This window comes from Macrobrachium nipponense, chromosome 24 (genome assembly GCF_015104395.2).
Source record: "Macrobrachium nipponense isolate FS-2020 chromosome 24, ASM1510439v2, whole genome shotgun sequence".
Lineage (NCBI taxonomy): Eukaryota > Metazoa > Arthropoda > Malacostraca > Decapoda > Palaemonidae > Macrobrachium > Macrobrachium nipponense.
The window spans coordinates 3,174,555-3,200,307 of record NC_061091.1 but is presented as its reverse complement, the minus strand read 5'-3'; the positions used below and the strand labels follow the sequence as shown (position 1 = coordinate 3,200,307).

General features: G+C 34.5%; 1 protein-coding gene and 1 long non-coding RNA gene across 4 annotated transcripts in view; one reads left to right on the top strand and one right to left on the bottom strand.

Moving 5' to 3' along the window:
• LOC135204884 (probable rhodanese domain-containing dual specificity protein phosphatase) overlaps positions 1-25,753 on the top strand; it is a 39,355-nt gene that overhangs the window by 10,407 nt on the left and 3,195 nt on the right. Inside the window, exons 1-2 of one of the 3 annotated variants that reach the window (XM_064235138.1) lie at positions 23,563-23,679; positions 25,459-25,686. In XM_064235138.1, the coding sequence (XP_064091208.1) occupies positions 25,553-25,686 (134 nt within the window). In that variant the 5' untranslated portion in view covers positions 23,563-23,679; positions 25,459-25,552. Of the gene's footprint in view, positions 1-23,562; positions 23,680-24,005; positions 24,140-25,458; positions 25,687-25,753 lie in introns of those variants that run through there. The other 2 variants (XM_064235120.1, XM_064235130.1) reach the window with 2 other exon arrangements.
• The window catches only part of LOC135204901 (uncharacterized), a 93,298-nt gene continuing 69,399 nt past the window's right edge, over positions 1,855-25,753 (bottom strand). Inside the window, exons 3-4 of the long non-coding RNA XR_010312358.1 lie at positions 11,434-11,618; positions 1,855-2,384 (exon numbers count right to left, since the gene is read on the bottom strand). This is a non-coding gene — a long non-coding RNA (uncharacterized LOC135204901). The remainder of the gene's footprint in view (positions 2,385-11,433; positions 11,619-25,753) is intronic.

Below are 25,753 nucleotides of genomic sequence, written 5' to 3'. Positions count from 1 at the left end.
TTTAGTAGGACATATTCATGGTAGGTTAGTATCATGGTATGGTAGTTTTCAAGGGGTTTCCTCAGAGATGCTGGAAATCGTAATTACTGTCCGTCTTCTGTCTGTCACTGACAGTTCTTGGTCTCACTGTGACCCATCACCACTTGCATGAGAATGCCCCCCCGAAAAATCTGGAGCGATACTAAATCCTCTTCCTTTATTTGTTTGTATGGCGTTTTTACGTTGCATGGAACCAGTGGTTATTCAGCAACGGGACCAACGGCTTGACGTGACTACCGAACCACGTCGAGGGTGAACTTCTGTCACAAGAAATACACATCTCCAACACCTCAATGGAATGACCGAGAATCAAGCTCACGGCCACCGCGGTGGCAGGTCAAGACCATACCGATCACGCCACTGAGGCGCTTTCTTCCTTTATCCAGGCTTGGGACCGACGTAATAAGAGTTAAAACTAATCAGTCTCGCAGCATTTAATTATTTTTTATAATCAGGAGATTGCTTCTCTCGTTAGAAGTTACTATTGCAGCCACATTTCTAATCTCATTTGCATATAAAGCAAATTCAATTTCTAGCTGGGGCAATGATAACTGACTGGGAGATGCTGATCTATCACGAGAACAACTTGATACTAAGGAAGGGAAACTAAGTACTTGTAAATTATCGAGTGATTTCTGATAAAAACAAAAGATTAGTGTCATTTTTTTCTCGCTCTATTTGTTGATAGATATTTAATTCATTTACTCAGGAGGAGAATAATAACATAATAAAGTTTAGCTCGGCCTCATCAAAGAGTCGTTCGCCAATCTTCAAAGTTTCGCGACAGACTTCCAATGAGCATTTAAGTGGCGAGAGAGAGAGAGAGAGAGAGAGAGAGAGAGAGAGAGAGAGAGAGAGAGAGAGAGAGATTGATTCTGCTGCTTGTTCTATTCACACAAGAAACAGCTACGATTTCAATTCAACGACTTCATCTACTACTGTAGAGCCACTTTATAAAAGAACTGGTTCTAGTCACATAAAAATAACACCGACATCTACTGTAGACCGATTTTATAAAAGAACTGGTTCTATTCACACAATAAAACAGCTACGGTTTCAATTCGCCGACAACATCTGCTACCGTAGAGCGATTTTATCAGGAATCCGTCTGAGTCTAGAACCCTTTCATATTCGGAGGCTGGACAATGGGGAGATGGGTCGATCTTTCTGAGTAGAAGTCAGGAGCCCTTCTTAAGAGAGAAAAGGTTGAGGACACCTCACGTGGATTATTGGAAAGATTCGGTTATGTATAGCCTCTCTTCTTCTTCTTCTTCTTCTTCTTCTTCTTATATTGTGCCTTTGTGTTTGTTTCAATTTCTTTTTTTTTATCTCGAGGTATGACAAGTGTGATTTACGAATGATTCGAGCGTCAATATTTAGTTATGTATATGCATATATATGTATGTATGTATGTATGTATGAATGTATGTATGTATAATATATATATTATAATATATATATACATATATATATATAATATTAAAATATATATATTATATATATATATATATATATATATATATATATATTATATATTTATATATATATATATATATATATATATATATCCATATATATATATTACTTATATATTATATATATATATATATTATATATATATATATATAATATATATATATTATATATATATATATATATATATATATATGCATATGTTTTATATATGCATTATAGGTATTTTATATATGATATTTATATTTATATTATATATATATTTATTTATATATATATCATTATATGTGTTATACATTTCATTAATTAAAAATCGACAAAATCACAACGTAGGATAATAAAAAAACCGTTTTTAGCTAAAATAATCTATTTAAGTCACTGGATTGAAAACTTCCTAGACCAACGTGTGTACGATTCATTCATAAAAAATATTTACAAAATCACAACGTAGGATTATAAAAAAAAACGTTTTTATTCAAAATAATCTATATAATTCACTGGATTAAAAGCTCCCTAAACCAACGTGGGTACGTTTCATTCATAAAAACAATCAACAAAACCACTACGTAGGATAATAAAAAAAATAGTTTTTATTCAAAATAACATATATAAGTCACTGGATTGAAAACTCCGTAAACCTACGTGAGTACGTTTCATTCATAAAAAAGAAATGAACAAAATCACAACGTAGGTTCGTTACAATAAAGCACGCCCGCCATGTCGCAATATACTTACAACTCCACGGTGACATTCTAATTTGAAGAAACTACGGTACCTCCGACTTGAAAGGCTCTAATTCACTAAAATTCCTTTGTATTCTCCGAAAAATGACAGCTCTTACGATGCAAATGTTGATTGCCTGACGTCACCACCTGTCAGAGCGAAAAAAAAAGAAAAAAGAAATGCGTTCAGATAGTGGCGTTTGTTTACAAATTCGCTGACAGCTGTCTTGGCATGAGACGAAATCGTCTGGATAATACGTTTTGTTTTTCTGTGAAAGATATCAATTAAAATTCTCACGGCGGTGGATTCTTACCAACAGTTTAAGCTGATATTATTATTATTATTATTATTATTATTATTATTATTATTATTATTATTATTATTATTATTATTATTTTATTATTATTATTATTCTTATTTATTAATACTAATAATAAGTAATAATAATCTATAATAATAATAATAATAATAATAATAATAATAATAATAATAATAATAATAATAAATCCTCATAGTAGCCCGAGTCTGCAAATGGAGAAACAAATCCACAGTTACGTAAAAGTACATATATTTAAATATATGTACAGGATGAGAAAAAGAGAAAGAATAGGGAGGATTATCCTTAATTGCGAAGTAAGAAATAGAGAGAGAGAGATTAAAGTTGAACCAAGGTAGAACAGAAGGGAGAAGGATGAAGTGCAGAGAGAGAGAGAGAGAGAGAGAGAGAGAGAGAAGTGAGTCCGATTACGTAAGGGTAGGAAGATGAGGAAAAGGAAAAGAACGAAGGGGATGGAAGGAATGTAAGAGAAGGAAATATTAAAATAACAAAGAATTCGTGAAATTACACAGAAAAAGAAGGAAACAGAGGAGAAGAAGATAAGGGGAGTTCAGGAATGCAAAATTAATAATAAAAAAAACCAAGAGCGAGAAGGAACAGAGGGAGAGAAAGATGCGAGAGAGAGAAGAGATTACGAGAGAGAGAGAGAGAGCGAGAGAGAGAGAGAGACCCCTTTAATTACGTACTTACCTATGTGTTTCAACCATCAAATAGACCGCATTACGGTTCATTTTATGAATAAATAAGGAAAAAAACTGAAATTAAATCTTCAAGTAGACTTTGCAAAAAAGCTACAGAAATTTGTGCAAGGCTACACTTTGCAAAAAAAAAAAAAATAAATAAAGAAATAAAAAAAAGGCTACTTACATTTTTCAAATAAACTAGATAAACAATTACATTCATCAGCGTTCCTACAAAACACAGTCACAGAGACATACCACCTGGCGATCACAATGCTATGTGCGATATCTTAGACTCCCTCTGAGAATGGAGTGGACTATAGAGCTTAGGACAAAGGCCAGGCACTGGGGCCTACGAGGTCATTCAGCGCTGGGAGGGAAATTCATAGTAGGTGCGTTTGAAAGGTGTAACAGGAGGAAAACCTCAAAGCTGGCAAGATGGAAGAAAGAGAATATGAACGGAGGTACGGTAAAAAGGTATTATGAGAGGAATTCCAGCAGTTAGGGGCCGAAGGGACGCTACGAAGAATCTTTTAGTAATGCCTACTATGCACCACGTGAGGAGCAATGATGGCAATACCCCCTGCTGGTTGACTCCCTCTGAGAGAACGACCTTGTCAGTCAGTGTTTGTCAAGAGCCCTCCGTCAGATGGTCACGAGAGCGGGTTGTACCCTGGTCACTCTCTCACCCGAATGCCATCAGATGTCAGATTCTCGTGACTTTTAAAAAGAAAGGGGGAAAAAAAAAACTGCTTATGTCAGGGATGATGTCAGTCTCACGATGTCAGTCTCATTCACGGCAGTGATGCGAAATACTCCAGTGACAGTAAGACGTAAGAAGGACGAAATATTGTTTGATGTAGGGATGGAAGTAGCGATGGAATCCGTCTATACCTATCTTTTATAGCTGCATAATTCAATTTTAGTCTGTTTATTGCTTTCATTTATCTTTTGCTGATATTATAAACGGCATCTCTCTCTCTCTCTCTCTCTCTCTCTCTCTCTCTCTTGCTGCCCTGTCATGATGGTGGGAGGATTTTGGTGACGCTTCAAATCCAGCTTACAGAAGTCACCATCATCACTCATGCAGCGAAGCATCCAAACCCATTATTATTATTATTATTATTATTCCATCTAAAAGTGAACCCTCACCATTCTGCCTCATTTGCAGATTTCGTGGAAGCTGATCTTCCTGGTTTATCAACGACGGGTTGGGATGAGGGGGGGGGGGGGGGTGGTGGAAAACAGAGGGATGGGAAGATAAGGCAATCGAATCTTGGGTGGAGCTAAAGTAAAATGAATGGGAGGGAGGATGAAACAATGGACATTCAAGGATTGGAAAAACATTAAAAATTCAGCAGTAGTAAGGATGAATGGGTGTGGCGAGAATCTAAAGGAAAGGTGAATGGAAGATAAAATGTAGACTTAGCAGGTAGGCGAAACGCTGAGAGAATATGAAATGATAAAAAATAAATGTGGCTAATGATTTTTCTAAACAAAATATATGTGAATACGGGTGGTAGGAAAACATTTCTAACGGAATTTAAAGTGACTGGGAATTATCCAAATGAAATGACACTAAATGGGAACATATTATGGGATGATATCTTAAATTGCAAGACAAAAGCTATTAATAAAATAATCTGTAGGAATGAAAAATGCCCTCAGGACGCACGTACGGTTCGGTCTAAAAGACCCATAATGGGAAGACAAAAATATATTTAAATAAAGAAGAAGAAGAGTTGGATGATAAAAGTAATCATAAGCCTTTATATCCCTGAATGCTTTGTTCTACAACCAAGCCAAGGGATAATTACAGCTCTATAAAGGGGGCATAACCTCCTCCCCCTGGGGACAACTGGAAATAATTATAGGTTTAAATTGGGATAATCATCAGATGATTTTCATTCTTTTGTTGTGGGTGGGTTCACGGTGGACTACCTTTTCCCGAAGGACGCATCGTTTTCTTGTTGAATATCACGCGTTTGTGAAAGTGTACACGCATATATATATATAGTATATATATATATATACTATATATATATGTGTGTGTATAATATGTGTATATATATATAATATATATATATAATATTATATATATGCTATATATATATATGTATTATATGTATTACGTATTATATATGTATATATAATATGTATATATAATTATATATACATATGTATATATTATATATAAATATATATAGTATAGATAATATAGATTACGTACACAAAAACGTATCTGGAAAAATGGCTACCAACAACAATCTAATATAGTTTTAATACACACGATCACGGCACACATACAGTACTACATACATACATACAAACACACACAGTGCATACACAGAAATATTTATATATATATAATATATATATATATATATATATATATATATATATATATATATATTATAAGATAGTGTAGAGAAATCTGAAATATTTCTGTTTGTGTGTGTGCCGTGATCGTGTGTATCAAAACTATGTTATTGTAAAGAAATCTAAATAATTTCTGTAAATGCATCTCTCTCTCTCTCTCTCTCTCTCTCTCTTCTCTCTCTCTCTTCCTTCTTCTCTCTCCAACTCTCTCTCTGCTTCTCTCTCTGTAGCGTGCGCGTGTATCAAAACATCAGAATCATGGTTGTAGCTGCATTTCTTTCATTGTTTTCCCTTCCAGGTAACAACTGAGACGCCATTTTTCCACGTAGTAAATCCACATTTTATCCAATTTCAAGACATCCTAACGACCTAATATTTCCTACGAACGAATTACTGCGGAATAAAAGCAAATTTGCCTCTTAACAAACCGAGTTAAAAGGCATCTTAGTGTTCCATCATAGTAAAAAGGCTATCTCAGCGTTCCATCACAGTAAAAATAGACTTTTACGTGAAATAAATCACCTTTGGGAGTCTTTTAATGGCGCGTTTTTGCAGCTAGCGGTATGTTTCTGCTAAATAGAAATAATGCCCCAGTGGGGCTCAGCGGGGCATGATGCCCAGGCAAAAATGCATAGCGAAGGAGACGATATCAAAGGAAGAAGTCTTCAGCCAAAGTCACCCGGAGTTTTATGGGCTGTGTCAACAGCTCGGCGAGATTTAGGTCGAATTTTATGATATTCTAATGGATATTTTGCTGCAATGTGTTTTGGGAATGTTTATTCTTGTATTTAACTGACACTAAATGCTTAAATACTATTTCTCAATGTACATTCATTGAGATTTTCAAGTTTTTTTTTATTTTTTTATTTGTAAATTCAGGTAGATTTTTATATTCAAATGGATATTTTGCTGCCATGTGCTTTGGGAATGTGTATTCTTGTATTTAACCGACACGAAATGCTTAAATACTATTTTTCAATGTACATTCATTCAGATTTTGAGGTGAAATTTTTTATTTTTTTATTTTGCGTATTTTTAAATGACCTATATTACGGTTAGCTCATTTAGTAGTATTGCATTAACCGTTATTTTCCCGTATTCGTTATTTTTCTAGTATTTTTCCACCAAGAACTTTTGAGAACTTCAACTTGAAAACAGTATGAGTAAATCTTTAATATACTTTAGTGATGTCGAGACAAATTTATCTCGTCTTTCTGTTGAACTTGTTTTAATACGTTTACTGACGATTTGGGTCACAGCTCAACCTTTCAACATAATATCTTTCGGATCTTATGTCTTCACATTTATTAATGTGCATTAACTATTTACCATGAGCAGCATTCAATTGGAATAATATGCCACTATCGAGACGAGGAATCTCCCAAACAAAGCGTGTGACCCGACCTCCAGCTTACTCCGGGCGCGTGTTATAAAATCTACAGTCAAATAGAGCGTTGTTTTACCAACGAAATTTAGAATAAATACCCTGTATTTTATTACAAATCATTTTTCTGTACTGTTTAACATCCACATTATTTATTTTTTACATTCTCATACTAATATATATATCATAATATCATTTATTTTTTACATTTTCATCTTAATAAATAAATCATAGATATCCTATCCTAAAATTCCCGAAACATTCACTCAACGCGAAACAACTTGTTCAAACATTTTTAGGCTTTCCTAACCCCCCTCCCAACCACAATAACAAAACAACAAAGTACTTTGTAGGCTCACTCCCAGAGTAAGCTTGAATAAATACACGTACCATAATCAAACACAGTTCCCCAACTAACCTTTTCAGTATTCATCAGAATAACATTAATAGCGCCTGGCACTTTGGGGGAGTCTCTAACGTGTTATTTTCGTAATGGATCATAACGGGTTTATGAGAGAAAATCACGGTAAATGAAACCTTTTAGTTAATTGCATAATTGCCGTCCATTTAACGCGGGGCTTTAAGGGAAGCGATGCTTTCACTATAATGACACAATGAAACGTTGCAACAGAAATCCGAATCACGGTCGGTTTTTAAGTCTATTTGGTCAATTTAGTCTATCTTAATTTTACCAGACCTCTGAGCTGATTAACAGCTCTCTCCTAAGGCTGGCCCGAAGGATTAGATATTTTTTCTACGTGGCTAGGAACCAATTGGTTACTTATCAACAGGACCTACAGCATATTGTGGGATCCGAACCACACTGAGAAATGAGATAAATTCCTCTGATTCCTTGTTGGCAGAGCAAGGAACCTAACCTGGAGCCTGAGATCGGTAGTCCAGCACGTTACCGAAGCCTCCAACGAGGAACTGCCTATTTGACCAACTTGATCAAGTTGGGCACCGTGCCTTAAGGGGGGAGGGGGTTGGGGGGCACAGTGCCACAGTTTACCGCTTGAAGGCTTTTCTGTATGATAGGAGGAAGGTGCTTTTACGTTGCATGGGACCAGTGGTTATTCAGCAACGAGACCAACGGTTTTAAGTGACTTCCAAACCACGTCGAGAGTGAACTTCTACCACCAGAAATACACATCTCTCACCCCTCAGTGAAATGCCCGAGAATCGAACTCGCGGCAACCGAGGTGGCACGCCAAGACCATACCAACCACGCCACTGAGGCGCTTTCTTACTCTCTATACTTTTCTATAATTGGATCTCACAATTCCTAGCACTGACCTTGATATGAATACAGGTTCAAGAATTTACGTTTTTGCTTGGAAAACTGAGCATCATAGATATAGATGTTAAACGGCTATTATAATATTAGCAGGCACGTAATGTTAGGATTAACTTCATGTCCACCAAATGTTTAATTAGAAAATTATTTTAGCATCATAAAAATTAAACTGTGATTAATTCAATATGCTTCTTACAAATTCCCAGCAATTTACGAAGACAATGACTTTATATATTTGATATTTTATCCGATTTGCGAAGACAATGACTTAATATATTAATGATATTTTATCCATCCATCCAGAGAGAGAGAGAGAGAGAGAGCATAAAAACATTACGAATAATGTTCATACAAACATTATGCGTTTTACTGGCATAGGTTTATTTGCGTTTTAATGATGGACAATGCATAGTTAAAACTTATAATCATCGCTAAGTACTGTAAATATGAAATTTTGCAAAGCAAATATAGCATAAAAGAAGTAATTACAGACAGCTGATTTAGTAAAAAAGGAAGAAAGAAAAAAAAAGACGCTACTGTTTAAGAAGTAAAAAATGCAGCGTGCAAGACGTAAAACTAAAAGGTTGCAATTTAATTCTGCAGAAAATTCGCTGTAAAGAAAACGAAGGAAACGCGCGCGCAAAAAAAAAAAAAAAAAAAAAAAAAAAACAAACAAAAAAAAAAAAAAAAAAAAAAAAAAAAAGCGCGCCCCCCCCCCCCCCCAAAAAAAAAAAAAAGCGCGCGCCAAAAAAGAGAAAACCTGAAAAACCTTCTAGAACGACCAGATTTAACGACCCTCAAGAATGCAACGACCAGAAAGCACTGAAATTAAGACAGACCTGAAACAAGCGCCTGATTTGCTGGTATTTGGTGCTGGTGAGTCATCCCTTATCTGGTCGTGCTTGTTCGAGAAAGCCAGATGTGTGGAATAGGATCCGTAATCATATTTTTGGATAATAATAATAATAATAATAATAATAATAATAATAATAATAATAATAATAATAATAATAATAATAATAATATTCGTTATTGCAGTTCAGGGCCATATATACACGGAATATACAAATTAGAGACAACACAACACACAATCTAGATTGATTGATTGACTAATAGACTTTTGGTTACGTGGGATAGGATTCATAATCATGTTTTTGGATAATAATAATAATAATTTTAATGATAACATTCGTTATTGCAGCTCAGGACCACATACAAAAATATACAAAGTGGAGACAATACAACAATCTAGATTGTTTTATAGACTTTTGGCATGCATACCAAGCACTGGGACCTATAAGGCCATTCAGCGCTGAAACGGAAATGGACAGTGACAAGGTTCGAAAGGTGTAACAGGAGGAAAACCTCAAAGCAGTTGCACTATGAACCGTTACGAGAGGGTGGACAGTAAAATGGAAGAAAGAGAATATGAACGGAGGTACACTAAAAGGAATGAAACGGGGTTGCAGCTATAGGAGCCGAAGGCACGCTGCAAAGAACCTTGAGTAATGCCTCTAGATACGCGTTATCATATGACAATAATGACAATTGGCTATACCCACACAGTTGCTGAAGTAGTAGCAGTGAAAACAGTATTCATAATAATGATAATAACAGTAATGATATTAAGAATAAATTGTGGAAATATCAAACATGGAATTATACCAGAGTCCCATGCAAGCAATTGTACTGTGCTACTGTTTGTACAGCTTGCTTGCATGTGCATATATTTGCTTGCGTGGTGGATTAGTGTACTCATCCTACAATTACCTTCGTCTGTGTTAAGGCGCATTTTGTATATGAATCTATGCGCATGCGCAAGCATCTGACACTTACACTGACTAATGTGTACGCAGGAGTTAATGACTGTGTACATTTCAGGGCGTAATATGACTTTGGGTATTTGTATGTGCGCGGATGTAGATGCGTTTTTGTGTATGTGCGTATACATTACTGTGCATTATTGTGTGTATTTGTTTGTTTGACCCAGCGAAATTCAATTTCATATCAGCAACACGACAATTACCCGACATTGCATTTTCTTTGATGGATATTCATAGTTATTTGTGTGTGTGCGCGCGCGCAAATCCCGTGCCCCGAACGCTAAAACGCTGCGGCTGCCCTGGGCCAATTAAAGGGATGCCCCCCCGCGTCTCCCCAAGGGGGTATTATAAAAATAACGGCCAGTTCCCAGCTGGGGCACTGAGTGACTCAGACGAGGTGTGAGTCAGTCACTTTTGTTTGTTTGTTTTGCTTTTTTTTGTGGCGTTATATATTGACACAGATGTCATTATACATGCAAAAAAAAAAAAAAAGAAAAAACCTACAACACGAAGCGAATTTCACGTAAAAATAATAACATAGGAATCACAGGTGACCAAAATAGTAATATTAACAATAAAATGTCTTATTATTATTATATTATTATTATTATTATTATTATTATTATATTAGCGCATAATAACATAGGAATGACAGGTGATCAAAAATATAATATTAACAATAAAAGGTATTACTTATATTATTATTATTATTATTATTATTATTATTATTATTATTATTATTATTATTATTATTAGTTCATAATAATAGGAATGACAGGTGATCAAAATAGTAATATTAACAATAAAAGATATTATTATTATTATTATTATTATTATTATTATTATTATTATTATTATTATTATTATTATTATTATTATTATTATTAGCGCATTAACGAATGAGCTAATAATAAATATGCACCTTTGATTACATCCTCAATTTAGATTACAAGTCTCTGACACTTATATTTTCCTCTGTTAAAGCGGTTATGTTTTTGTTGGGCCTTGTTATATAAACCCATTAGAGAGAGAGAGAGAGAGAGAGAGAGAGAGAGAGAGAGAGAGAGAGAGAGAGAGAGAGACTCCGCCGCGAGAGTATTTTTAGTAATTGAGGCGGTGTAGGAATTGTGCCTTGAGAAGCTCCTCTATCCTAATACGGCAGCAATAAACCCCACCTCTCTCTCTCTCTCTCTTTGCACCACCTTGTTGTGTAGTAAAAGCTATTCATCCTCCTCCTCCTCCTCTTCTTCTTCTTCTTCTCCTCCTTCCCCCTCAAAGACCCGAGAACCAATTCCCACCTGTTCTAAGAAGATGGTGCTGCCTCCACTTCTACGGAATGTGCCAAGATCAAATGTCGCGCGGGAAACTCTCATCGCTGTAGAAACTTGTAGATTCTTCTGCACCATTTGCTCAGTGGCAAAGAAATACACACAGCGTAGTTCGACGTTATTTCATTTGCTAATGAAGCGGTTCTTGAGGGGTGCTGTATAGAAACGGGAAAACGCTTAACGTAAATAAAAAATATTTTTTTTTTATGTCGAGGGAGTTTTCTATGTTTCATTAAAGTGTGGTTTACTTTTTAACAGGAATTAGCTAGAGGGTTTTTAAAACAGTATATTTATGATTACTGCTACAATTTTTTTGTATAATAAACAATATACGAAAAAATAATTATAGCAGTAAACATGAATATACTGTTTATAAAACCCTCTAGCAATATGTAGTACACAGACACATATGTTATATACACGAAACCTCACATATACATGCGTGTCTGTGTGGGCATATGATTGTTTAGGCTATAAATTAAAAAAACGCAATATATGTTTAGGTGCAGATTAAACATTCTACTTTGCAAGACAAAGGATGGTGAAGAATATCCACTGTAACACAATCCGTTGATTGTCTGAACGGTCGTCTATTGACTACTAATGTAAATTTATCGTAAAAATATATAGATAGTGTAACATTGGTCTGAAGCGGTCTCCACTGTAAAGAAGTTAGCTGCTGTTCAGTATGTCAGACCACGGTACCTTTATTCGTATCATATATATATATATATTATATATATATATATATATATATATATATATATATATATATATATTATAAATTCCTTCTGCAGACATATATACTTTCATTCTGAAATAATTATATATATATATATATATATAATATATATATATATATATATATATATATATATATATTTCATTCTGAATACTTATATATACTTTCACTCTGAATACTTACAGTGCACATACTTTCATTCTGAATAATTATAAATGCGCCAATGGTGATAAAAACCTGTAACGGGCTGTCGACAGAAATGAAAGACTCGTTAACGCACAAAAAAATAAAGTCAATGGATATAAAATGCGTTTTTTTTTACAGAAATTACTAAATTTTCAAGACTGGGAAAAATTATTCTTTTATATTTCCACTACATCTTTCAAGAGTGAGAAAATGATTCTCTTATATTCCCTCTCTACCGGGGGATAAAATCTATTCTCTCCTCGGCGCTAGAAGTAACAGAAACGAACGGATACAAAGTAATTTCAATTAAATTTCTAAGTCCTTTTGCAATTTAGCGAATAAATCGCGTGCTAAACGGTAACTCAAAAGGTCATATCTGGATAAAAACAACAGAGCAAAAGCAAGTCGACAAAACTGCGCGCTGTTGCCACAGGGGTGAGTCATCTACAACGAGCGGCTAAAAGGCTGTTGGGTTTGTCGCCAAATTGGTACCCCCCTCCCCCCCGCCCCCCCCCCCTCTCACCCCCGACCCGTCGGCTTTGTGTTCCTTCGTAGTGACACTCTTGATAATCCAAGGCTCTCGGGTGAGATACAATGATTATTTGCGCTTTCAGCCAAATTCGCTCACGGAATAATTCTATTCAGTTTGGGTATGCAGACACACACACACACATACACACAAACAGCTTCAAAGTACAGTTACCAGTATCGCCTCGCCACAAAGTAACGACTTAAAAACAAAATTTAAATTAAAAACCTGGTAATGAGCTGGTTATTGTGGATTTCTTTTGTAACAGAACATTTTTTACCAGTTATATATATATATATATATATATATATATATATATATATATATATATATAATATATATATATATAATATATATATATATATATATATATATATATATATATATATATATATATATATATATATATATATATATATATATATATATATATATATATATATATATATGACTGGTAAAAATGTTCTGTTACAACAGAAATCCATCTAATAAAAGGAGCCCATAAAAACGCCAAAATATAGAGAGAAAAGCACTATATTTCAGAGACTAATGTCTCTCTTCAGGTAGATAATGAATGAGGAAAGTTACAGAAAAGGCGGTATTTATACCAAGTGATCCATCCACAGGTAAGCCGTATAACCAGGTCACCCCGGTTGATAATTTCTCTTTAATCTTCTTAATTATCAACCGGGGTGAACTAGTACTAATACGGCTGCCTGTAGATGGTTCTCTTGATATAAATAGCGCCTTTTCTGTAACTTTTCTCATTCGTTGCCTACCTGAAGTGAGACAGCAGTCTCTGAAATATAGTACTTGCTTCCTATACTTTGGCGTTTGAATGCACTCCTTTTATTAAGTGTATATATAATTATTATATATATTTCGGGTCACCGCTTACCAGTCGACCCAGCTGTGAATGGGTCACTTTGTACATATGCAAGAATTCACGACAAAAAAATATTTAGTTCCCTGTAAACTTACATATACATATACACGTCAACTATCAAGTCTGTTCGTGGGAGTCTCCAGGGGCAGCGCGCGAATCTGCGCATAAAACAAGGCAAATTATATCTTGTAAACCTCCGATAGCAGCAGGCTGTTTATCAGCAGCCGTGAATCCAACCGCGCGACCTCGTAAAACGTCTCCCCCGCCATTGTGATCGAAACTTACAGTCGCGCGATACGGGAGCCGATTCTAATCCCTTTCAGGAATTCAGATCGAACGCCATAAATCCGAATCAGTTAAATGACTCGTGGGTGTTGCGATGATGCCCTGTCCCTGCCCTCCCGTTCCTACCTTCCGGTCAACACCGACCCCATCCCCTCCCCGTTACCCGATTCCAGCCTCTAATCCCCACCACCCCACCCCCGCTCCCGCCTCCACAGAGTTTCTGCATGGTCGGCTAAAGGGTTTATCAGGCCGGAGGAACTTATAGTCTCAGAAGCTGCAAGATGTTATTCAGGTCGGGAGATGAATAGGCCTTTGAGGCGTATCATCACTGCCTCCCATGGCATGTCCCTACCCCCACTTCAGCCTCCCACCTCCCACACATTCCCTCTACCTCCTCCCACCTCCCACACAATCCCTTTACCTCCTTCCACCTCACCCACACATTCCCTCTACCTCTTCCAGCCTCCTATCCCCCCCCCCCCCCCCGGCTACATTCCTCACACCTCTCTACATTTCGCAGGATTTTCTGCTGTTTTCCACATCCTTCTACTTACAGTCATCTGTCTGGAATGAATTTCCGTAAACAATAAAAAGGCATCGGCAACAAGTTGATATTTGAGGTTAGAGGTTGAAGGTTGGGGAATGGGGTTCGAGGGACCCGAAAATTCCTCTGTTGGGGTTGCAATCTGGCGCCTGCAGATGAAAGTCTGGAAGTTAAGGTTTGGAAGTCTGGAAGTTAAGGTTTGAAAGTTCTGGAAGTTAAGGCTTTGAGAGTCTGGACGATTTATGACTTTGGATTGAGGTTGTTTGGGGGTTTGGAGTCTGGAACTCTGAGGGTTTGGTAAGGTTTTTGATGTTCAAAGTTTTTAAGGTTTTGGAGTTCAAAGATCTGAAGGTTTCAGATTGCGAATTTGGGGTTGGGGGTTAACAAGCATAAATTTATGAAAAATTTATGGTAAGAAGGACAGCAGAAGGTTCAATTATATATATATATATATATATATATATATATATATATATATATATATATATATATATATATATATATATATATATAGTGGTGTTAAAAGATGTTAACGAAATTTTTTCTTACATCCACTCACACACACATATATATATGTATATGTATATGTATAATATATATATATATATATATATATATATATATATATATATATATATATATATATACATATATATATATGTATATCACATCACCATGATTCGTATACATACATTGAGCTACAAATGTCCTTTAATATGTAATTCACTCTACCTCGGAATTAATATATTTTCATATACATTAGCCGAAGGGGAATTTTTTAGTCCAGAGAGAGAGAGAGAGAGAGAGAGAGAGAGAGAGAGAGAGAGAGAGAGAGAGAGAGAGAGAGAGAGAGAGAGAGAGAGAGAGAGTGAATGTTATACGAACTAAACTTCCCCTTCACGGATCATTTCTGGGTCACATCGACCGCGCGGGAAATATTTTGTTTTGAATGGCATGTTGACCCAGGTCACGCCAGGTCACCACAGGTCACGCTATTTCCTCATTACCAGAAACAAAAGACTGACGTATACGGAGTCACGCTTATCCTGTAGGAGGGGATATTAAATCCGACTATATATTGATCTGAGGAGACTCAATGCTACAGTCGTGATTCTTCATTTTGTTTTTTGGATTTTTTTTTTTTTTTTTTTTTGCATCCTCTGTAATTTATCCTAGACAGTTGGAAATTTGAAGTGACAAGAACGACTGGTCAGATTCAATCATTCATTTTGGACGCTTGCACATGAGCAAGCAAATACGCATACAGTATGAACACACGCATATACATACATACCATACATACATCATACATACTACATACATACATACATACATACATACATACATACATATATATATATATATATATATATATATATATCATACAATACATATATATATATATATATATAATAGAATGTCATGATTATTCTTAACTACAATTTATTTACGTATAATATATAGTATTCGGTTCAATAAAAATCATTCCTAAGATAAGGTTGCTAATCACACAAACACACACATATGTATATATATATATATATATATATATATATATATATATATATATATATATATATATATATAGAGAGAGAGAGAGAGAGAGAGAGAGAGAGAGAGAGAGAGAGAATAGAATCCATTAGCAGTTCCATATTCACCGCTTGTCTGCTTAAAACTGCTTAAAAGTCTGGCTGGAGATCACAGCGCTGATAACCCAAGACAGCTTGCGTGCACTAGCGGTTGACACTGTGTATTCGATGGCGTAAAAGAGCGACCGAAAGACTCCAACTCGTTCCTATACTTCGTGACACTGAATTCCTTAATGAACGCCGCTGCTAACCAGGAGGGTACGTTCATAATGACACGCACTGCAAATGATGATTTATGGGGCTGTCAATTAGGTCATGTTTCTTGACGCTGAGGTTTTATGTATTTAAAATGAAACTCGGAAGGGGCATTAATAGTGGACAGTGCTAGATTCATGACCCTGACCCCGTCGGCTTGTTTTGAAATGAGAGGTCAAAGCTGCAGGTCACTGAATTTGTTTGTTTGTTTGTTTGTATGGTGTTTTTACGTTGCGTGGAACCAGTGGTTATTCAGCAACGGGACCAACGGCTTTACTTAGTGACTTCCGAACCACGTCGAGAGTGAACTTCCATCACCAGAAATACACATCTCTCACTACTCAATTGATTGCCCGAGAATCGGACTTGCGGCCACCGATCACGCCACTAGGGCGCTTGTCCACTGAATTCATTTGAAGAATTCCATATCCATGAATAATTACAATCGTTCTAATGCTTTTTATCTATTTTTTTTTTTTATCTCAAACAACGTTGCGTTTTGGATCAATCAGATGGTCTGTTAGTTTGTGGAATTACACTCAAAGTTATGGAATGGAATGGAATATAGAGTTTAGGCCAAAGGCCATGCTCTGGGGCCTATGAGGTCATTCAGCGCTGGGAAGGAATCTGAGAGTAGGTAGGTTTGAAAGGTGTGACCGGGGGAAAACCTCGCAGTAGAAATCTAATATGAATGGAGGTACAGTAAAATAAATGAAAGAGGTTTCAGTTAGGGGTCGATGGGACGCTGCAAAGAACCTTTAGTAAGGCCTACGGTGCTATCCGAGAGGTGCACTGACGGCACTACCATCCTACGGGAAATAAATATTATGTGGGATTTTGACGAGTCTGACCGAAGGCGAGTCACGTGATCGGCAACAAGTGATTTAGGGGCTGGGAAGAGACCATGGGGGGAGTGGGCTGCTCTGCTTTGGCGGAGGTTTGCGTTTTCTGAACTTTTTTTTTTTCTTTTTTAAATCTACCATTTGAACTACCGTAACTGAGAAACGGTATTCCCCATTTCCTTAGCTATCGTAGGTTATTTGCTGTTTTTTCTAATGATAATGATAATGAAAATGATAATGATTATTATTTTATTATTATTATTATTATTATTATTATTATTATTATTATTATTCATTGTACAATCATATTGAATTTGATTTTGTCTAGATGTTCACAGTGCTCTTTATTTTAATAATAATGATCATCATCACCATCATCATTATCATTATTATTATTATTATTATTATTATTATTATTATTAAATTAATTATTATTATTATTATAAGGAGTACTGTGCACATCTAGACAAGATCAAATACAGTACAATGAATAGTAATAATAATAATAATAATAATAATAATAATAATAATAATAATAGTAATAATAATAATAATAATAAGAAGAAGAAGAAGAAGAAGAAGAAGAGGAAGAAGAAGGAGAAGAAGAAGAAGTACTGTGAACTTCTAGACAGGATCAAACACTCCTGTTCTAAAAAGAAAACACTGAATAATGAAACAATTTAATTGCACTATACAGAACATTCTACAAAAACAACAATAACAAAAGTACATTTGGGCCACTCGCTCCCCAAAGACAATCTTGAACAATAAATGTCACGATAAAAACGTAGCCAAACTTAAATCAAGACTTTCGATAAACTATTTCGTCGACTTCTCTCGTTAGGATGTTGGCTAAACCCATCGCGCAAATACGTTTAGATAAAAATACGAGATTTTCTGAGTCAAGCGCTGGCAGGTCAGTCCAGGTCTGACCTTGGGTCTGTAGAGAAATACTGAAAGCCAATTGAATAGTACTGAATAGTACACGGTGTCACAGTTTAAATGCGTCCCAAGGACGCTGCAGAGATTGAAAGAGGACAAAGAGACGATTTCGCTCTTCGCCAACTTTTATCCACGCGAATTATTTTGGGATTCGTAAGGGACGCTGGGTATTTTAGCAGGGATAAAACTGGTTGGTCTATTTAAAATTGTTGAAACGAATTCCCGTCCCTTTTTTATTTTTATTTCGGGTATTCAGGGTATTCAGCTGAGATGAACATACATATATTTAAAAATTCTTCAACCATTATTTTTTTTTTCATTTAAAAAAATCTTTTACATTTAATTTTATTAGAAAAATTTGTAACCATTTTAGTGACATTTTTTATTTATTTATTTATTTATTTATTTTTCAAAATTTGTTGCACTCTATTTCCAAAGGAAACTTACACAGGATGAAATTCTAGTCGGTAACAAACATTCAGCATAAAGATTTTTTTTTTGGCAACTTTGCGTCCTTTTGAATTAGTTTCTACTATGTTTTAAAAGCTCATTTAAAATTTTGCGACTATTCTTCGTTTACGCAAAGAAATATTTACTTAGAAAGTTTTCCTTCTCAGAAGTTTACCCTACTCACTATGGCTTCAAGAGATTTCCACCGAATTCAGGGCTTATATAAATTAGCTTTTGTAAAACACTGACCGTCATGTATATTAATCTTTTTTTGTTAAACGCTACATTCTACAAAGTTTTTTTTTTATATAAATACATGGTAACTTCTAAGGGATAGCGATAAATTCGCACAAACGATGAGGAGCATTTGTGCTACAAGACATTATGCTTAAAAAATCACATGATAAATTTCTTAATTAATCTGTATTTTTCATAGCTAACAAACTTGAGGTCTTATCGATAGGATAAATCTTAAGGCGCTCCTAATGTTAAGACCCAAGGTTTGTTAGCTAAGAAAAATACTAATGAATTGAAAGTTGGTCAAAATTACATGAAAAATGAAGAATATTTGTAAAAAAAAACAAAAAAAAATGAAATCAAGTGAAAATAGAATTTTGTTACTCTTCCGAAAATACATGAGAGTGGGCCTACTCACAAACTCCTTTCTTTTGCACTATTGACCTCTCTTTCCATTGTAATTCCACTGGAAGACTTTCGCATCCTCCCATCTAGCCAAAAAAAAATAAAAAAAAAAATAAAAAGAAAAAAAAAACTGATTCTATTCTGTCTCACCTTCGCCCATTCTATCACAGCTTAAAAGTTCCACACTGCATGAGCATGTTTGGACACGTTTGGCTTCTAACAGCCTCCGATAATTCACCTTTTATAAACACACATATATATATATATATATATATATATATATATATATATATATATATATATATACTATATATATATTTGCATCTCACGATAATGCACAAAACAAAAAAGGAATCAAATAAAAAAAAAGTAAAACAAAAATGAGCAAAATTAGCAGAAAAAAAGGAAAAACAAATGAACCACAAACCAAACTCCATTTCAGAAACACGACCCTCGGAGTTTGTTTACAGACGGTTCATTGACTGGCTCTCGCCTACTACAAATAAATGCAGTTCATTCACGCATTGCAACATTCATTCGTGCATTCTCCTCCTAGTAAAACAAGTGTGTGAGAATTCCAATAAAGAGAACAACTAAAGCGAATGACCGATGATAGCGCTTGGAATTCTCAAGCGCATTTGTTCCCAGGCCGCCTAATGCACAGTGCATTTTCAAGCAGAGTTCTGGGAGGTGAAATGTTGCATCTTCTAAGGTGTAATATATATAATATATATATATATATATATATATATATATATATATATATATATATATATATGTGTGTGTGTGTGTGTGTGTGTGTGTGTGTGTGTGTGTGTGTGTGTGTGTTATTTACATATATAAAATTTATATCTAAGTAATTTATGTAAATTTATCTATGCATATATAATGTTGATATACAGGGTGTCCATAAAGTCCCAGTACCATTCTGAGCAATAAATACTTGTACTGGTACTGGGCTTTATGGATACCCTGTATAATATATATTATATATACACGTATAATATAGATAAATATATATATATATATATAATATATGTATATAAAATATCCATAAAGGACCTCAATGACGCGGGAATCTTTTATTTCAAAGCTTAAGAAATCCAGTCTGCCTGTTTGAAAATAACCATGTAACGCACGAATGGAATATTACATATTAAAGTTCTGTGTTAGAAAATGTACTTCTCTTTTTCAATTCACACTTAAAAAGGGCGTTGGTCTTATATATATATATATATATATATATATATATATATATATATATATATATATATATATATATATATATATATATATATATATATATATATATATATATATATACACACACACACACACACACACACACATATATATATATATATATATATATATATATATATAGATATATATATATATATATATATATATATATATATATATATATATATATATAACCAAGTAATGCACGAATGGAATATTACATATTAAGGTTCTGTGTTAGAAAATGTACCTCTTTTTCAATTCACACTTAAAAAGGGCGTTGGTCTTTATATATATATATATATATATATATATATATATATATATATATATATATATATATATGTATAACTGAATCACGAAAGTTATGAACGTGAAAAATCAATAAATAAAGATATATGCCACGAAGGAAAATAAACGGAGTATCTGCAAGACCTTTCGACGTTAAACGTCCTGTTTAGTAAAGGACGTTTAACGTCGAAAGGTCTCGCAGATACTCCTTCGTTTATTTTCCTTCGTGGCATATATCTTTATATATAAATAAATATATATATATATATATATATATATATATATATATATATCAAAAGAACAATGAACATTTATCCAGTCTGTTAAAAAAACCTGTAGATAACTTTACTTTTAGATATTAAGTAAAATTGTTGCATATACCGTGGCAAATGGCTCTGGTTGCATATAATGACCCGGATGAATTCCATTTTGTCACGATTTTTTTTTTTTTTTTGTCCGAATGAACGCAAAATTCTTTGCCATCCTTATAAACAGCTCTATTTCAATAGAAGCCGAAGGATGGAAAACTATAGTAGATTCACATCAACCGTGCATCTCATACCTAGGCCAATCCCTTACGACGCTCCTGATTGGCTGTTGATAAGTCAATCACAGGGCTGGAAACTCTCTAGTCCCTCTCGAGAGAGTTCACATAGGCAGGATGTATGTTCCACCGCTCCTGTGGGATACTTTTCAAAGACGTATCCCTACGAGAGGTGTAACATACATCCTGCCTATGCGAACTCTCTTCAGAGACTGAAAGCTTCTAGCCCTGTGATTGGCTTATCAAAAGCCAATCAGGAGTGTTGTAAGGGACTGGCCTAGACATCAGATGCAAGGGTGATGTAAATGTACTATGGCTGCCATCAACCTTCTTATGGCATAAAGGCTTAATAAAAAAAAATGAAGCATATACATATCATTTTAACAGGACAGCTCATTAAAAAACTAAAAGATATAGTGGATGATCATTTTTTTTAGCTAATTACGATTATCATCATTTTGAAAATGACAAATATTCCCTGAGGAGTTACGCCTAAAAGGACAACGAATGGCAACGGAGGCTTGTGTACACGAAAATGCCCAGGGTTGAAAAAAAGGAGATTTTACACAGAGATGCGAAAACAACAAAATTGTAACACGAAATAAATATGTAGGCATAAAATGGTCAACATAAATAATAAAATCTAAGGTCATTAAGGTTTAAGAGCAAATTGATCAAAAGACTTTTGTACAGGCAGAGTCACAATCTGGCGTCTCATTAGAACAGAATAGAATATAGCCTCACACGAAATATATAGGTATATAATGGTCAATATAAATCATAAAATCTAAGGTCACAAAGGTTTAAGAGCAAATTGATCAAAAGACTTTTGTACAGGCAAAGTCACACTCTGGCGTCTCATTAGAACAGAATATAATATAGAAATGAGGCCATAGACCAGGCGCTGGGACCTATGACGTCATTCAGCGCTGAAACGGAAATTGACAGTAAAAAGGTTTGAAATGAAACGAGTGTTGGAGAAGGTGGAAAGTAAGATGGGAGAAAGAGAATACGAACGGACAGTGAAATGACCGAAAATAGTCGCAGCTAGGGGTTGAAGGGACGCTGTAAAGAACCTGAAGTAATGCCTACAGTGCACCGCATGAAGTGCATTAACGGCAATCCCCCTAAAGGGTTGGTGTCTCATAGAATCCTGAAACTAAGACTATTGAGAGACTTCCACCGATTAAAAAAAAAAAAAAAAAAAAAAAAAAAAATTATCTAAATATGAAACTAAAACTAAAAATTCTTCTTTGGATAGTTGGCAGGGAAGTGTGAAATATCTCGCAGTACTACACAATCAGAAGCAGGGAGTTTTTTTTTTTTTTTTTTTTTATTTAAAGAATACCTCGCATTCTATCTGCTAATGCTACAATATTGGTTTCTTCTTCAGTTTCTCCTTCAATCTCACTCAAGTTTCATCTCACTGGCTTTGTTTACTTCACCCTTGTTTATGATTTTATTGTCTCTCTTTTATACTTTTGCATCTCGAACTTTGTACAATGCAGCGATTTTCGCAAGCATACAAACATATATATATAAGCATATACGAAAACATATTAATTCCGAGGTAGAGCGAATTAGATATTAAAGGACATTGTAGCTCGATGTAATGTGATATGACTTATATATGTTATATTGTATATATATATATCTTCATATATATATTATATATATATTATATATGTATATATATATGTGTATATATATATATATATATATATACTATATATATATATATGATATATATATATATATATATATATATATATATATGTATATGTATATATATATATATATATATATATATATTATATATATATATATATCTTATATTTTGATTATCACTCAAGACCACAGGTAAAGAAATGGCATACTATATACGTGTAGGTTCTTCACTTGTAACTTTGAATGGTGTATCTATATCTCACGAGTCAGTGTGATAACAATTTTATATATATATATATATATATATATATATATATATATATGTATATTATATAATGTATATATATATATATATATATATATATATATATATATTGAGCGTACGTTTGTGTGTATGTATTTATATAAAAAAACACCTGGACGACGTCCATAATACTAGCACCTTCACACCAGGAACCCTTCTTCAGAGGCAAAAGGGACAGGAAAGCTTAAATTCTTCTCGAGCGCCCCCACCCCTAAAACCAAAAGAAAAAAACAAACAAACAAACAAGTAACGGGAGGGACCAAAGGTTAAAACAGGTATTCATCTTTTGAAGGATGGGTGATGCAAATAATACATATTCATGTATTTTATATACGGTATATAAACATAATATTTATCACTCACACAATTCTTCTGTGCATTAATATAATTAATAACAGGACCTAATTTAAAATGGACAGGGTATCTAACGGAGACAGTTATTCAGGATAAGTTACTTTTCCTGAATAAACGTCTCCAGTTTCAATTAGGTCCTGTTACTCTATATATCTATACTATATATATATATATATATATATATATATATATATATATATATATACATATAATACTAAGTTAACTTTCCTTTCCTTATAATCCTCAGAAGTAATCTCAGCTTAACCTCCTCTACCCTTCCTGATCGTCTCCCTCCCTCCTCCCTTTCCCCCTTGTAACGAAGAGGACAATGATCACAGTTTATCTGCCTCCAAGTTTAAGGCACAGAGAGGTTTCCATCTTGTAAGTCCGTTATCGTACCTCGTGCAACCCCACTTCACTAACCCGACTTACAGGTTCCATTCTCTGGATAGCCAGTGATCTCTTTCGCTCCGAAGGCATCATTGAATTCACATTTTGATTAGATCTAATGCCTCTAATTCCTCTCCAAGAACTAAGGTTTTGATGGGTAACATCCTAAAATACTGATAAATGAGTTGAGTATTGATTAGTAATGTGATATGAGGAGTTAACGAAGTAACTTGCTAATTATGCGGTACAGTACTACAAGAAACACAAACTTATGAGGATATATCTAATATTCTTACCTTGCAAACTGACAAAGAAGGAAAACTACTTTTTTTTTTACAGTTTCCTGAAACCTCAGCACATTTTTCTACGAAGGGAATTAACTTTTTTTTTTTTTTTTTTTTTTTTTTTTTTTTTTTTGTAAGAATACAGTAACACTGGCTGCCTTTGAATGAATCGAAGTCAGAAATGACTTAGTATTTGTGAAGACAACCTTTGAAAGGGCCACAACTGACAGGCACTTGCTTTCCTCACACACCGTAAAAATTCTTAGCACTTCTAACACATGTAGCCTTGGGCTAACACATTTATTTAATAATATATATATGTGAACCTTTCAATTCTATAACGTGGTCTATGATAAATGTTATAAATTTCAAGCACTCTTGAGATCAGTCATAGTTCATAGTAGCGTAAGACGTTTCCAGGGTCTAAAGGTCTATTGTTATATAAACAAATATACACCCGGCATATGCATATACATATATATATATATATATATATATATATATACAAACATACATACATACACATATACATACATATACATATTACCAAGAAATCCCTTAGTGTTACGAGTACTTCAGCATTGTTAGGTTTTCCGTTTTGGAGAACATATCAATTTAGGCTGAAGGCTGATCTCCTTTAAGATAAAAAAAAAGTGATATCATCAAAACGTATATAAAACACAGCAGTTAAAATATGTTGAGAATCTTTAATACATGTGGTAGTTCACTTCATTAACACGTATATGTTGATGTACTACTGGTATTTGTCCTAGGAAGAACAAAATAATATAAACATAGATTGCTGTGTTGTTTGTTTCTTGAATTTTGCATTCAAACTGGCTATTTTTCGCAAAAACATTATAAATAGTAAGCTCATATTGGATACATTTAAAAAAAGAGAAAAAGAAAAATCCTAATAGATACGAATTGTTTTTAGAAGTTATGAAACCCAATTAGCTAAGTTTCCAAAAACACCATATAAAGAGAATACGTTAAATAACCCACACCTTGTTCTATCACTTTTAGCAGAGAACCTCATTCATATCTACCGTTCGTCGGTACATACTACCGAGGTTACTACCGCCCTTACTACCACTACCTGAGGCCCAGCGTCAGCAGGATGGGTAGGAGAAAGATCCAGCGGTGTAACACAGCCGAACTGAAGGCTCAGCTGCTCGACTCCCAGGGCGGCAGGTGGTTTCGTCCCACCAACGGATACGACGAGATCTTCCCCGGCATCCTGCTAGGAGATGCGTGAGTGCCTCCTCTGTTTTCAGCAAGCTTTGTTCTTTTCTCTCCCGCTGGGTTGGGGTCCATATCT